This window comes from Leucopleurus acutus, assembly GCF_964270905.1.
Source record: "Leucopleurus acutus genome assembly, chromosome: 11".
In the NCBI taxonomy this organism is placed as follows: domain Eukaryota; kingdom Metazoa; phylum Chordata; class Mammalia; order Artiodactyla; family Delphinidae; genus Leucopleurus; species Leucopleurus acutus.
In genome coordinates this window covers 66,391,630-66,407,380 of record NC_139152.1, presented here as the reverse complement: position 1 = coordinate 66,407,380, position 15,751 = coordinate 66,391,630, and the positions used below count along the sequence as shown (strand labels likewise).

Here is a 15,751-nt window from a genome sequence, read left to right as displayed (position 1 = left end):
TAGTTTGGATGACTGAGTGAATGCAGGTAACATTAACAACACTGTAGAGTATATGGAAAGCAATGTCTTTGCAAGGAAGAGAGGAGATAGTGAGTTCATTTCACATTGTCTTGAGCATAAGGGATGCCTGGGCCGTCCGAAGGTGCCGAATAATAAGCTGATGCTTAGCAGGAAGGTCAGATATAGAAAGGAGGAGTTGGGAGCCTTGGTTTAATTAGTAATACTCAAATCCAACTGCATGGAGATTATCCAGGAAATATAAGCAGAATGGGAAAAGAGGGCTAAGAACAAGACCCTATTAATCCCCAATGTTTAGAATCAAAGTAAAAGAAACCAAGAAAGGAAAAGGAGGACAAGCTGTCAGAGAGGTAGAAAGAGAACAGAGGAGCAGCATACAATTTAGTTCTATAAGCATTTATTAAGTGTTTACTGTGTACTCTGCACTATGCTGAGACTGGCTTTTGATGTTCCCACACTTTACTAGGTATAAATTCAGGACAGTGTGGTCAGCTCACTAACAGACATATGCTCGGGGGGGGGCAACGGAACCACAAAAGGGGAACCGAGCACAGCCAAAGACTATGAGGAAATTTTCCAAGAGATGATTACATCTAATCAGAGTCTACAAGGATAGGTAGAATTAACCAAACAAGGAAAGACAGAGGGAAAGTCATGCCAGGCAAAAGAAACAGCCTGGACAATAGCAAAAGGGCAGGGGGCTCAAGAAAACAGAGAGAATTACCTTCAGTCAGCAGGGTTGATGCCACTGAGAGAAAAAATAAAATCAAAGTGAAGGGGGCCCTTTGACTTTGTCATTTATGAAGTCACTGTTGACCTCTGATACAGCAGCTTTATAAAGCAAATGTGGAGAGAAACCAGACTTCAGTGAGATGAACAATAATTGGAAGAATATAAAGTTCACACAGTATGGGAAGTGTATTTTTTCAAGGAACTTAGTGGAGAAGAATATAAAGATGGGATAGCTAGAAATGTGCAAAAGTCTAAAAGGCTTTGTTTTGTGATCAGAGAGAATTGAAGATGTTTACAAGTCGCAGGAAAGAAACCAGAGTGCAGAGCTAAGGTTTAAAAGGTTAAAAAAAGGATCACTCTTTTGTACAACAAATACTTTTAGAGCATCTGCAATGTTCTTAAGCACATCATTCCAAGATAAAGACAAACAACGGAGCCCCTTGCATGGTGTTGAAGTCATGTTTCAAATAAACTTGAGAAATAAAAAAAGGCCAATGGTAAATGCACAAAAATTACATGTACTTCAGTTCTAAAGGCAGGTTAATACTTATAAATATAAATACTTTTCAATATAATGGCATCTTTGGCTTTGTCACTTTATGTTAGCAATTTCATAATTCATTATAAGTATTCAGTGTTGAGGCTTATTTTGTTTACTTCAAGGGGAATTATTATTTTAATAAACATTTATTCTATTGCAAGGATTTTGGTATGGGACAGATGTGTCAAGATTATTTTATGTTTTAATTATTACAAACACCACAGTGCATGTTAAGTCTACAAAGGACAAAGGCATAGTATAAAATATGTGGAGAAGTGCATGACGGTTTAATACTTGTGTCAAAGTCTGCCTTAGTACCTCTGAGCATTCAGAGACAGAAAACCAGCCAGCTGAAAATGAAGAAACACTCATGTCTTTAAATGGTGACTGGGACTAGAAGACTTCCATGAAGATCAAGAATAGTCTCTAATTTTTTCAGAATCATTGAGTTAAAGAATTTTAAGATTGTAAAGAACTTTGACATCATCTAATACTATTATCCACACCTCGCGTATAAAATTCCCGTCTTCAAATTTCTTTCTTGATGTTGACAGACTTTAAGTGAAAGAGAGCCTCCTATTTGCGAACTTCCCTATTCTACTAACGGACAGTTAAATTTTCTCTGATTATTCCAAAAGATAGATATCTGGAACTCCACATTACTACAATTACTACACTACTTCCTTTATATGTGGCAACTCTTTAAATGTCGAAAGATACTTAACGTATATGCACACTAAATATATTATTTTTATCAGACTAACCATTCACAATTCCTTCATCTCTTTCTTGTATGACATTTTCACCCTGGTCCCTTTCATCCAAATTCTTTCCAATAAGTTAATGATTTTTTTCTCCTCCTCATTAAACTGAACACAGATTTCCAAGTGTGAAAAAATAAGATTATAACATTGCATATGGTGAGTATTTTTTTAAAGCAATCCTATCAACCGTTCATGTTTGAACTCATAATACACAGGGATTTAACCACATAAACTGCAACCAACTCAAGTTTCCCTTACTTCATTTTTGCAATTATTTTTAATATAAATATAAGATTGTAAAGATTTCCATATTTTCCCATCTTGTGTTTTTTGTCCCAAAAGTCCAAGATCATTTGTATACTGATCTAGCAAACCACCATTTTGCTGTCCCTCTCAAATTTTTATCTCCTACATATCTGATACGTATGTGTTTTAAATATTTGTATAAGGCATTTGCTAAAATTAAATAGAATAGGCATAAGAGCAGAATTTTCTAATATACACACAAAAATATTATTCCTGGGTAACATTAGTCCATGCAACAGAATCTAAAGCAGTCATTTATTCAGCTATGAATCTGATCAGTCTATGACTCTCTCCCTTATACATATAGCGATCATCAGAAACTACCAAAAATGTCTAGCTAAAATCAAGAAACCATGTATTTGAAATCCATTAATCCTATAAGAACACAAAGAGGTGAATCTCTGTTGCTTGTTTTATGATGGCTGTTTTCTAAGATTCTAAATCAGTATCAGTCTAGTAATATTTTCTAGAAAGTGACAGACATCAAGCTTGTGAGTGTATATTTTTCAGAATATAATTTTTATGTCTTTGTTCAACACAATTTAAATAGTTGTTTATTTTTTTCTAAATATATATTTCTTTCTCTTATGAAATAACTGGAAGAAGATATAAAAACGTCCCCTGCCCCCATTCAGTTTTCTTTTCCTACTTAGGACTACTTCTCTAAAACTTTTAGTAAAATTAATATTATGTATATGTAGTATTAATTTTATTTTATTACCTCATATAAAACTGTTGTGTTTCCGTGTAGCAGAGGTCCATAACAGATATAGGAATGGCCGACAACCCAGCCTAAGTCAGAAGCTGCCCACCACACCTAAACGAAAAGAAGATAATAAAATGCATATATCTTAACCAGAGAAATGTCATGTAATGTGAATTTAAAACCATGATTACCTCTCCAGGTTTAAGTCCATATATAGAAGACATTGACCAGTTAAGCATTACAGCGTATCCTCCAGTGGGCCTCACCACACCCTAAAGAAGAGAAAAGGTGAAATTAAAATCAATAGACAGTGTGTTAAAAGATTCTCTCTCTTCATACTGTCCACTTAAGAAAAGTTCCTGTTTAGAGTATTTCATATTCTATAAGCTATAAATAACTTTGGCTTTCATATAATTCTATCTGAATCACTATTTCTTTGGCTCCTCCAGTAACAAAAACAGAATAATTTGTCCGTATTAGTCCATTTGTAGAATCCATTCTCACAGACCATTCTGAACCTTCTAAAGGAAACATGATTTCACGAAGTCACATGCAATAAAAAACATTTACAGTGGTAACATAAATTATCAACATTACAGGGAATTCCCTGGCAGTCCAGTGGTTAGGACTCTGCGCTTCCACCATGGGGGGCATGGGTTCGATCCCTGGTCAGGGAACTAAGATCCTGCACGCTGTGCACGGCCAAAAAAAAAAAAAAAATCAAAGACTTAGCATGATATTTTCAACAATTACATTTTCACACATATTTCTGGAACAAAAATGGAAACTCTCAAAATTAAGTGCACAGAAATGTCAAAGGTAGCTGTATGCCTAAGAAACAGACTACTATAAGGATGCTTATTCCTTAATATTATTAAATAATAACAGGATGCTTAGAGGAAAGAGTCATATTCTAACTGGATCCTTCATACAATGCTACCCTTGTGGTCACACTACCACAGTATCAGAGCTGAGCAGTTCTTTAGTGATGAATTCTCAAACTCTGAGTAATCAATCCTGATGAGTTGGATCTAAGGCTGACAGATTTTCCTTACATTACATTTGGGCAAAAGTAGGGATTGTTACACCACGGTACTATAGTTTCTAGCAGCTATCCTTGACAGCGAACATATTCAATGTTAATACAAGATTAATTTTTGAAAACTGAGCACAAGAGTTATCATAAATAATAACTGATAGTAAATTTAATAATTAATTTCATTTATTGCTTCACTATAAACATTAATCATTGGCTCAAAAAGACTTAATGATGTGAATATTCAGAGCAAGAAGGTGAATGCTTGCTAAGAAATATGTTATATTTCACTCACAAGTATTTTCAAGCACCTCTCAGTAGAGCAACTAGAATTGCTTTGTGAAGAAGATAATTATTTTACCTGAAAGGGCACACATGGTCCTAATTAACGAACGTGCTACTAGTTGAACATTTTTTGGCACAGTTCTGTAACTGTAACACACATACATGAATCAGGAAATGAAAAAGAAATTGACTTTCTGTTTGTTACTAAAATTGCTGCTCTCCTCAGGTACCACTAATAAAACATAGGTATCAAGCTGTGGAATACATTTTATCTGGTCTCTTGGCAAACATCACAGGCAACTTTGTTGGCATTTGATGGGTACTTTCTAGGTTGTATGACATGGTTAGCATGCAGTTAGCTCTCTTGATCACCTTGGGAGTATTAGAAATCCTAAGCCCCTGCCAGTAAATTTCACACATGCATTTTCCCACGTAAACTGAGCAGCTCTTTACCGAGTATATGCTGTATGGTCTTCCACGCATTTTGCTAATTTGTTTGTCCTATTGAGAAGGTCTTTTCCTATAGTTCAATACCTTGATGAATTTGATATTAATCAACTTGCAAGCACTCTTCTCTAAAACTTTTTATTCGTTTGGTAGAGGATAAAATGTGAAGTTTTTTCATAGACAATATGCTATCCATATTCTTTGATAATTAATGTCAGTCATGATTTCACTTAAGATGTTTTAGAATTTCTCTTCACCTGCCTGTCCCTGCATTTAGAGGTCATATTTATAAATAATTCTAAATATCATTATAAATGGGTAAATTTTTATATTAAATGAGGGTAAGATTAATCAACTGGAAGTTATAGAAAGGAATAAAAGGCTAAGGAGAAAATAAATGAGTAGTAATTCATTTGTAAAACTTAGAAGATATTTTAAAGGATAGGTTATCAAATTTCTGTTTGCCTCTCAAGTGAACCCTTCTTTAAAGGTTATTTACCAATGTTGCTTTGTCTGTAAAATGGTGGCTACCTAAATCCATTTGACCCCAAAAAGTTAGACTTAAAAATGAGACCATGCACGAAGAAGTATATAAAATTATACAGGTTAGAATTTACTGTCCTCCTAACAAAATTATTTCCTTAATTCTAGCAATTACTGTTTTTTTAAAAAAAGTTTTCCCTGTGCTAATACCACACAAAAGGCAGAAATATTAAAAATTTAGAGGTTGGGCTTCCCTGGTGGCGCAGAGGTTGGGAGTCCGCCTGCCGATGCAGGGGGCGCGGGTTCGTGCCCCGGTCCGGGAGGATCCCGCATGCCGCGGAGCGGCTGGGCCCGTGAGCCATGGCCGCTGGGCCTGCGCGTCCGGAGCCTGTGCTCCGCAACGGGAGAGGCCGCAGCAGTGAGAGGCCCGCGTACCGCAAAAAAAAAAAAAAAAAAAATTTAGAGGTTATCATTGAACATTCTCATTAAAACAACTAAAGTGGAGCTACAGGAGACAGAAAAGTCATGTCTGTTTATCATGGGTCTTTGATATCCACTTATTTTTATTTTTTTAAAGAATGAGTATAAAATTTTTCTTCAGACGTCTTTTTTTATTCATTAATATAGATTATCGATATGAAATAACAGATGACAGTTTTCAATTTCCTGGGTATTTGGTATGGTGTAGAAAATAAAACTGCATAATTTCATATACTCCATGTATATGAAGTTTTATAAGAAGTTCAAGAGTAAAAAAACTGAAAGATTAGTTTTAAGAAGAGAGTTTCTTTATTATAATATTAACATGTGACTAACATTAAGATGATAAAGCATTTCTTGTTTGTAATCATATTTTCCAGGTAATGATAATTAAAATGCAAAAGATAAACCCTGTTCAGCCTCCGAAAATACATAAACCATGCTCAGAAAAACCTACAAATCATTATACTCTAGTATGCAAAATTAATCAGAAACAAAAAATGGCATTTTAAAGTATATCTGAAATCTTCAGTATGAGATATAAATATTCAACATCAGTGCTTACCCCTAAAACACAAGCATGACGCATTTCACTCTTTTGAATATGTTACTTTATGTACTTATACTATCTACCTTAAAAGTAAAGATAGATGATCTAATATATTTTCAGAAAAGTCCCGTAACCTGCCAATACACTGCTCTAGTTTTTGTAGGATCAGCCATAATACTTCAAGTCTTCTGGAGAACTTGAAAAACATCCAGGTGGGACTAACACTCCATGTCCCTAATAAAGACATGAAAGTGAATTCTAGCTCAGAATAGATAGGTGCTCTTTAAACAAAACACTTTTAATGTATATGGGTATTTTAAAAATTCAGTCCATACGAGTGAAACTAAAGGCTGATTATTCATCATCCAGGAATGGGACGGCAGTTATCACAGATGGTTCTTTATGATTTCCAGTTTAATGAGCTGCCTTTGAAGACAAGGAAAGCCACAAAATATTATAGATGGGGCCATTAACATAAAACAGAAAACATGTCTGTATCAAATGTGTACTGTTTGGTTGCCACAATTAAAAAAAAATACAGTTGAAATAACATCAGTTGTAGTAGAAGAGAAAGGAAGTTTAAGATGTGTGGTAAGATTAAGAGTTTGCGAGTCTTTAAAATGTTTTTTAATAGATCTATAAAAATCTGAATGGCAAATCTCAAACTATTCAGGTAAGAGAAGTCTAGATAGAGTAACCGACAAAACCTCATACTTCCTAAGTTGAGCCCCTCTATCACCCTACTCTGTAGTAAAGACTTGTACAAGACAAATATACATATTTACATACATAAAATAGATATTCATTCACACATACATATGTAAATACATATGCATATATGTCTATATGTACACGTGTATATGCCTATGCTTTGTATGTATGTTGATATATACATTTCAATTCAGTCTGGCAAATTAAGTAAAAACAAAACAAGAAGAAAGAGGAAACAAAAATATTACCTGAAGAAAAGAAATCTCACCAAAGAACAGTTGGAGTCAGTGAGTTGAAAAGTATGAGGTATGGTTCTGCTTACTTAAAAACTCCAACAAACCAACAATACTCTTGCTCTCATAGTGGTTTTACAGGTGATATCCCCTCTTCCTAGAATGCACCCTCACCCCTTTTCTGAACCTGGTTAGCTCCTACTTGATCACACAAGTACTTAACAACACTGTGAAAGTGTCACCTCTTCTGGAAGCCATCCAAATCCACTAGGTTTGTGTTCAAAGCCTCTCCCTACTCTTTCATGGCCCCAAGACCTGCAAACTTCTCTAAGCCTCTGAGCACTAACAACATGCACATACTGCTAAGTCTCCTCCACCACTCTGGGCACCATAAGAATGCTTTTGTGTCTTCAGCATAGAATAGGCAGTTAATACATTTTCTGACTGATTAAAAGAGTTAACAGTTAAATGAATAAGCACATGTACGAAAACTATAATTTTTAAAAAACATTCTTCTTTGTTCAAGAGAAACCCTTGAAACCTTCAGAATTTAATGAATCATATTAGTAGAAATGGAATGATTCCATTTGGTATATTTCATCAAACATAAAATCTCTTGCTGTAGACAAGACAATGACTCTGAAGCTGCCTCTATGGAGGATACTTTAGCAGCAGTATAATTTTTTATTGGTCTGAGCAATTGTGAGATAAGGGGCAAAGGTGTAGCAAATTCAGCATTTTAACTGCAAGAATTGTACCACAGATTAAAAAAAAAAAGTTCACAGGTTTTTTTATTTGACTTTCTCTTACTTTTTTCTACAGTATAGAATATGAATAAGTCACCTAACACGTAGGAATAAAAGTTAACATAAATTATATAAATTCACATCAGGACAAAGGACTTATCTACCACTTTCCTGCCATGCCTTCTTTTCTAATTCTTTGCTTTTGGTTTCTTTTCCTCTGTGCTCCTTTGGCACTAATTTTTTTTTTTTTTTTTTTTTTGGTTATCTCCATACCTCCATGACAGCAAGCCGGAAGAAGATAAATATGACCATCACTAAATCTCCCACTCCCAAAACGACACCCCATCCAGATGAGGGATTCTTCTATTGTGTAGTTCCTTGAAGTAACTTGAATATAGGTACCTAAACCAAACAGGATAAAAGTGTACAACAGGACAGAAATGTATGCAAAGCAGCTCAGCTGTGGTTGCTAGAATATGTGCAGCAGCTAACAGATTAACCTGTCATATAACAACCTGACAAATCCAGGGTTGGCAGATGCAGAGACGCAAATATGCCCTAGATATATCTGAAAATTCTAATCAAAAAACAGGCTGCATTGTGTGTGTCTTATATGTGCCTATGAGAAATGAGCTTTTTTTTGTTTTTTAGAAATGAGCATTTTTAAGCATCATATTTTTATGGGCTCACAACATTATTTTTCCTCATGAAGATCAAAGATCAAGAAAACAAATTATATGATGACACGAAATTTATATTTAAATGCTTGCGTGCTCATCTTTCCTGTACTTCTATTCTGGGAATCGCAATATTAAAAATTCAGATCCTATTAATTCTGATTATGTCTACCAAAAATGAAGTGAGAATCTTATGAATAAAGAGGCATCTGGATACTCAATATCTTGTAATAACCTATAATGGAAAAGAATCTAAAAAAAGAATATATATCTACATAACTGAATATATACATATATATATATAAAGCTGAAACACTTTGCTGTACACCTGAAACTAATACAATATTGTAAATCAGCTATATTTTAATCAAAAAAAAAGGCATCTGGGAGCTAACTGGAAAAGTAGGAGATTATTTAACAAATATTCTGATGATCTACCATGGCCCCATTCTAAGGTTAGTGCCAGAGTGGATTCAAAGATGTATGAAATATATTCTAAGACCTCAGAGAACATGCAATGTTATGAAAATAAGTAAATAAAAAGTAATATATTAAAAAGTAGAATAAAATAAGTGGCATAAATATTTGTTGGCAACATATAATTTCAATGCATTTGGAATTCTAAAGTCCACTGGAGGGTTAAAGGAAATGTTTCTGAAAGACCTTGAGAAACGACTACTTTGTCTTGCCATTCTGCATGTCCTACTCTGTTAAAACCTACCCGTTCCCATGATTTAAACACCATTCCTCTATAACCAATGACGTTCCAAGGGTCGATCTGCAAATCCAGATGTATTCTTGGACCCAGACTTTCACTTCCAGCTACTGGCTGGGCATCTCCATGTTAATGTCCCAAGGATACATCATACTCAATATGTCCAAAACCTCCCAGTTTTCTCAGCCCCAAACCATTTTCCTTTGTTTATACTTTAGTAAATGTTCGAAACCACTCTTCTATGTTCTCAGGTTCAAGGTCTTGGACTCCTCCTCTGCCTTACTCTTATCCTTGAACCAAATCTGATTGTTCCCTAATAAGTTTGCTGTCCTAAGTAAGGTCCTAAACTAAACACAGCCTGGAAAACCAATCTCCTAGTTTCCATTATGTGTATTTGCCTATCTTCTCAACAAAATGTTGCAAGGGTTACCTTCCTTCATATTTTTTCTTAAGAAGCATTAGTGCTCTCCATTCCTTACATACAGTATATAAACTAAATTTCTTGGCTCAATTTTAAGCAATTGGCCCCTGCCTATATATCTGGCCATTTCTCTTCTTTATCTGCACCAAATGCACTAGCCATCCTGGAACCTTCCTTACACACTCCTGCCTTTGCTTATGTCGACCCAATCTACCTGGCATGCCCTCCTCCCTATTATGTCACCTGATGAAGAAGTTCTATTCATCTTTCAAATGTCACCCTGTCGGGCTTCCCTGGTGGCACAGTGGTTGAGAGTCCACCTGCAGATGCAGGGGACACGGGTTCGTGCCCCGGTCCGGGAAGATCCCACGTGCTGCGGAGCGGCTGGGCCCGTGAGCCATGGCCGCTGAGCCTGCGCGCCCGGAGCCTGTGCTCCGCAATGGGAGAGGCCACAACAGTGAGAGGCCCGCGTACCGCAAAAAAAAAAAAAAAAAAAGTCACCCTGTCAAGTGCTTTCCCTGACATCTCCCTGATAAAACAGCACTCCCACTCTTTCTATCACCCTTATCCTGCTTTATTTTTCTTCATAACACATCACAGATTGTATAGTTCTTTGTTTACTTCCTGTATCTAGCCATAGAATGTAAACTTCTAAAAGATAGATATATATTTGGGTGCTCAGTAATCTTTGTTGCATTAATGGAATTTAATCCTTCAGACACCATCCAATCTCATCTTTTCTTCAAGAAAGCAAGAAGTAGGGTTGTCCTCTTAGGGCAAGGATCACAGACTATCTTACATTATCTGTGTTGATATATATGCAATCCCACTATGCTGAAGGGGCTGTGCTTTACTCATATTTTTATCTCTTTTAGCACCTAATGAACACTCAATAATGCATACTGAATAGAGCTAAATTCAATGTGAATAGAAATCTCCAAACAATTAAATCCTTCTCCAATCTATAGAAATAGATTATCTTCAGGATGGGACTACATTACAAGGAACATGAGGATGATTAAAACATCAAACAATCTTCAGTTTGGGCATCTAGGAATCCCACAAAGAACTCCTTGACCCAGAGAAAACCTGGAATAGCTAGGTTTCTTCCTTATCTGGAACCACCACTTTTCAGATTTAATGCCCTGTATATTACTTTTATTTTATTTCTACTACACTAGCTGAGTCAGCTTTGAGTTGATGACACGCTCTTCTTCGGCCCTCTCATAAGGATCCCCATCCAGGCCACAGTGAGTTTCAGTGATTTAAAGTCTTGAGGTGGCAGAAAAGTTTTTATAAGATTCCTTCAGGCTTTTAAGGAGCTAAATTGATTTTTTTTATTTGGTTAGGTTATACTATGTTTTCAGGGTCAGTGGTTTCATCTCATGCTGATACTTTTATATTAGATTATAACTTGCTGAGTCCCCTTTTATTTTACAGCCAAACGTTCATTTGGACTCTATGTGCATAATGCAGAATTGCAAAAAGTGAAGGGTAAGGATTGCATCCAGCAGATCCTTTGGACTGCTTATACAAACAAATCTTAGAGTCTGCAATATAAGAAATATTTATTTTTCAGATGACCAGAGTTCTTAAAATAATCATAGGGCTTTGATTTTACAACAACACAAATATCTTCATGTATATGCATTAATTTATTTATGCACTCAACAAAAATTTGAGTACCAACTACATATAAAACACGATGGTAGACCAAAATGTAATAAAACATGGTCTCTGTACTCCGAGAAAATATATCCCTCTACCAAATGTTCTCTTTTTCACAAGCAAGTGAATTTTATATAAAATGTCTTAAGTCTTAATTTTCCTTTATTTACATCTAAACTAACATAATCACTAGTTTAAGAGTGTTAGCAGGTAATTTTTCAGAATTCTGATGCTACAGAGGTCCGATATCAATAAAGAGGCCAATGCCCTATAGGATTCAAGTGACTGTAAAAGTCCCTTTGCCTGCTAACATTCTATGATTCAATGAATATTGAACTCCTTAATAAAGATTAATAGGAAGATGATATCACAAGTCTTTATGAATTTATATGAAAAAACAGTATTATTTAGAGATACTAGGCAAAAGTGGTATTTGTTTGGTATCTGACACATTCAGGATTATTGACACTTTTGACTTTGTTTTGTGAAAACACCTTTCAGGGTAAAAGACTTAAAAAATCCTTGAGTGTCTTCAGTGCTGCAAATCAAATAGTTCAATCCCCTGGATAAATTCCCTGTTGTTCAGACTGTCTAGGCCAATTCTCAAAGTTGCATTTTTAACAATAAATTGAATTCCTCTAAATCAAAAATCAGTTTTCATACTGTATGAAGGTTATGCCTCAATTTAAAAAATAAAAATATTTCATTTAAAATATATTTTATAAAATTTTATTAAACCAACTGATATTCAATCAAATATGTATTAATTTTAACAGCTTACTAAAGCAATTGAATATTGCTGATAATTGTGAAGATTCTGAAAGAAATAAGGACAAAGCATTTGACATGAAACATAATGAATATTTTTATATATTTAGACACAATATGTCTTTAAGATATAAAGTACTTTCAGTCAGTAGTCAAATGTTCGCAGTGCAAAACAATCTGCCACTATCCCTAAGATAGTGCATACCTTTGGCAACCCCGTTGTTCCAGATGTGTAAAGAATATACAGCGGATGTTCGGAAAGAACAGGAACACAGTCATGTGACTGTGCTTTTGCCATCTCTTCATCCCAATCAAGGTCACGACCTGGAGCCAAAGGAACCGGCTCCTACAAAGCAAAAATATAGGAATATGCACTGAACAAAGGAGATTAAATCGGGAGAACACTGGAGAGTAGCTAAATCTACATTAGTCTGAGCATCTGACTGAAATCTAGGCCTATAGAGCACTAAATATCAGACTTATGACTCAGTATTTCAGGGTCACGAGTTAAGATAAATGTTCATTAAAAAATCCAATAGTTTGATGTTGGCTTCAACTAAACTTACAACAGAAAATGTTTTATTCAAACCTAAAGATATCCTTAAGAAATTCAATATGATGCAGGCATGATTTCATCAACAGTCAGAGCTTAACTAACAGAGGTTCATGCTTCTATAAATGCATGTACACTCACACCTTTATAAGCTAACTTCTATTTTCTTTTTGACCTGAAACACACACTTTATTTTTCTTAATTGGGGCATAGTTGCTTTACAATGTTGTGTTAGTTTCTGCTGTACAAAGAAGTGAATCAGCTATATGTATATATATATCCCCTCCCTCTTGGACCTCCCTCCAATCCATCCCCCCATCCCACCCATCTAGGTCACCACAGGGCACCAAGCTGAGCTCCCTGCACTATACAGCAGGTTCTCACTAGCTATCTGTTTTATACATGTTAGTGTATATATGTCATTCCCAATCTCCCAATTCATCTCACTCCCCCTTCCCCCGCCCCGTGTCCACATGTCCATTCTCTACCCCTGTGTCTCTATTCCTGCCCTGCAAATAGGTTCATCTGTACCATTTTTCTAGATTGCACATATATGTGTTGATATACAATATTTTTCTCTTTCTGACTTACTCTGTATGACAGACTTTAGGTCCATCCATGCACCCCAATATTCACTGAAGCACTATTTACAATAGCCAGGACATGGAAGCAACCTAAATGTCCATTGACAGATGAATGGATAAAGAAGATGTGGTACATATATACAATGGAATATTACTCAGACATAAAAAGGAAAGAAATTGGGTCATTTGTAGAGACGTGGATGGACCTAACTTCTATTCTTCACAACCTATTTCTTTTACTTTGGAACTACTGTCCTCACAATGAAATCTCAACTAACCCACTAAAATTTCTCTTTATACAGGGCCATTTAAGAGTAATACTGTGGCCATTTTTCCAAATGAGAGAATATTAAATAACTTTCGGGGGTGGAGGAGTAATCTACTTCTGCTTTTTCAAGAACAAAAATCAGTTTTGAAGTTAATGAGAGTATGAGACATACACAAAAAGCTATCCAAGTTTTCCTCCATCTACGTTATTGACTAATATGGTAGGAATGTTTGTTTTCTTTTCTGTTCCTAGAACCAAGCTCTAGTGTTATAAACTTTATAATAATAGAGCCATGAATTAGACAGACAAATCTTAAGTTAGACAGATCTCTTTAAAAATGGTGCCAATGAAATAAGCCAGATAGATGAAGAAAAAGGAAGTGGCTTATGGAAAAATTACTGTAGTGGGGAGTTATAGCTATTTAATTCTAGTTATGATCCAGTACATATCTAGTTATTTTATGAAATATTGACTAAGCTCAAGATGACACATCAGGAAGTTTACAGTTGGCAAACTTGTTAGTAGGCACAAGGCAAGACTTGTGAAAGTAAGTTCCTCAGTGAAAGTAAGTTCACCACCACTAATACTGTAGTATGAATATTACTGTAATGCCATATGCCATAAAAACTGTATAATTATTCACTCATTAGTGTGTAGGCTGGGCTACCATGAAGCAATCATATTGCTGCTTCTTCTTTATCAATGCATGAATCATTATACCTAAATATTTCTTTTTCACATTATCTTTTCTGTGAATTTCTTTTTCACATTATCTTTTCATTTTTGATGTTTAGTGTTGTAATACGTAGAACATCTACAGTGTTTTGTATCATATAAGCCAATATTGATGCAGGTACTGATAGACAATTCATCTTGTAAACAGATGACATAAACTTATGGTATGAGTAAATACAGTTATAAATCTACTTTCTCTTCCTTATGATTTTTTTAATAACATTTTCTTTTCTCTAGCTTACTTTATTGTAAGAGAATACAGTATATAATACATATAACGTGCTAATCAACTGGTTATGTTATTGGTAAGGCTTCCAGTCAACAATAGGCTATTAGGTAAGTTTATGGGGGAGTCAAAAGTTATACGCAGATTTTCAACTGCCCAGTGGGCCAGTGTCCCTAACCCCCGCATTGGGTCAACTGTATTATTATTATAGGTATAATTTAAATTAATAAAGGACACCACAATAGACTACACATTGATTCTAATTCATTAATATTACAGATACTCACATGTTCCACTCTTTTTGTTTTAAGCTCGTTTTTTATAATGACAGAAAATATCATTCTTTTTTGCCAAAAATAGTGACATTCCTGAAGTATTGTATATTCAACAGTTTATAAATCAAGTGTTCCTTTCAAATGGTCAAAAAGAGTCATCCTTAGCACATCACCATAAGCAAGGACCAAATTCAATATTCAGATTACCATATTTGGACGATTATAAATGAGAACTTTATCTGGCTTGTGTTGTCCTATTCTCAGAGCTTCTTCTAGAAGTGGTATGTATTCTACCTTCCTTCCAGGTTCAATGCCAAACGATGCTGTAACAACGACCTTGGGCTACAATGAAAAATAAGTAAATAAATACATGAGAAAGCTTAACCATCCTGATTAAGGTAACCACAACATTTCAGATGCAGGCTGACAATTTAACATTTCTTAAGAAACGTTTGAATGATTCTGTTCTCTATTAAATAAAAGGCCTGAAAACCAATAAGCTATTTTTAAATGTTATAGCCCTAACCACTTCCACATAAATCTCACTTACCTGTTCAGAATTCCACACTTAATGATGCTTCTGGCTAATAAACATGAGGTTTTAAAAAGTACTTTCGAAAGAATTCATTAAATCAGGTAGATGTAAATTTGCCATGAACCAGTGAAACGGAAGCCTAGGGCCCCCTCACTTGCAGAGGCCTGCATAACAGCTGGTTGTTGCTGACGTTGTAGAATTTCTTAGCGGGGGAAGACCCAGCCTGACTGCTATTAGGAAGCATTTCTAAGGTTTTTTATGTAAGCATCTCTGCTTGAACACCTAGAG

At 35.2% G+C, this 15,751-nt stretch overlaps 1 protein-coding gene across 1 annotated transcript in view; it reads right to left on the bottom strand.

The window, feature by feature from the left end:
• Window positions 1-15,751, bottom strand: part of ACSS3 (acyl-CoA synthetase short chain family member 3) — a 143,535-nt gene that overhangs the window by 72,499 nt on the left and 55,285 nt on the right. The window contains exons 4-7 of the mRNA XM_082850019.1: window positions 15,136-15,270; window positions 12,493-12,633; window positions 3,259-3,339; window positions 3,083-3,178 (exon numbers count right to left, since the gene is read on the bottom strand). Coding sequence (XP_082706145.1) covers window positions 3,083-3,178; window positions 3,259-3,339; window positions 12,493-12,633; window positions 15,136-15,270 — 453 coding nt within the window. The remainder of the gene's footprint in view (window positions 1-3,082; window positions 3,179-3,258; window positions 3,340-12,492; window positions 12,634-15,135; window positions 15,271-15,751) is intronic.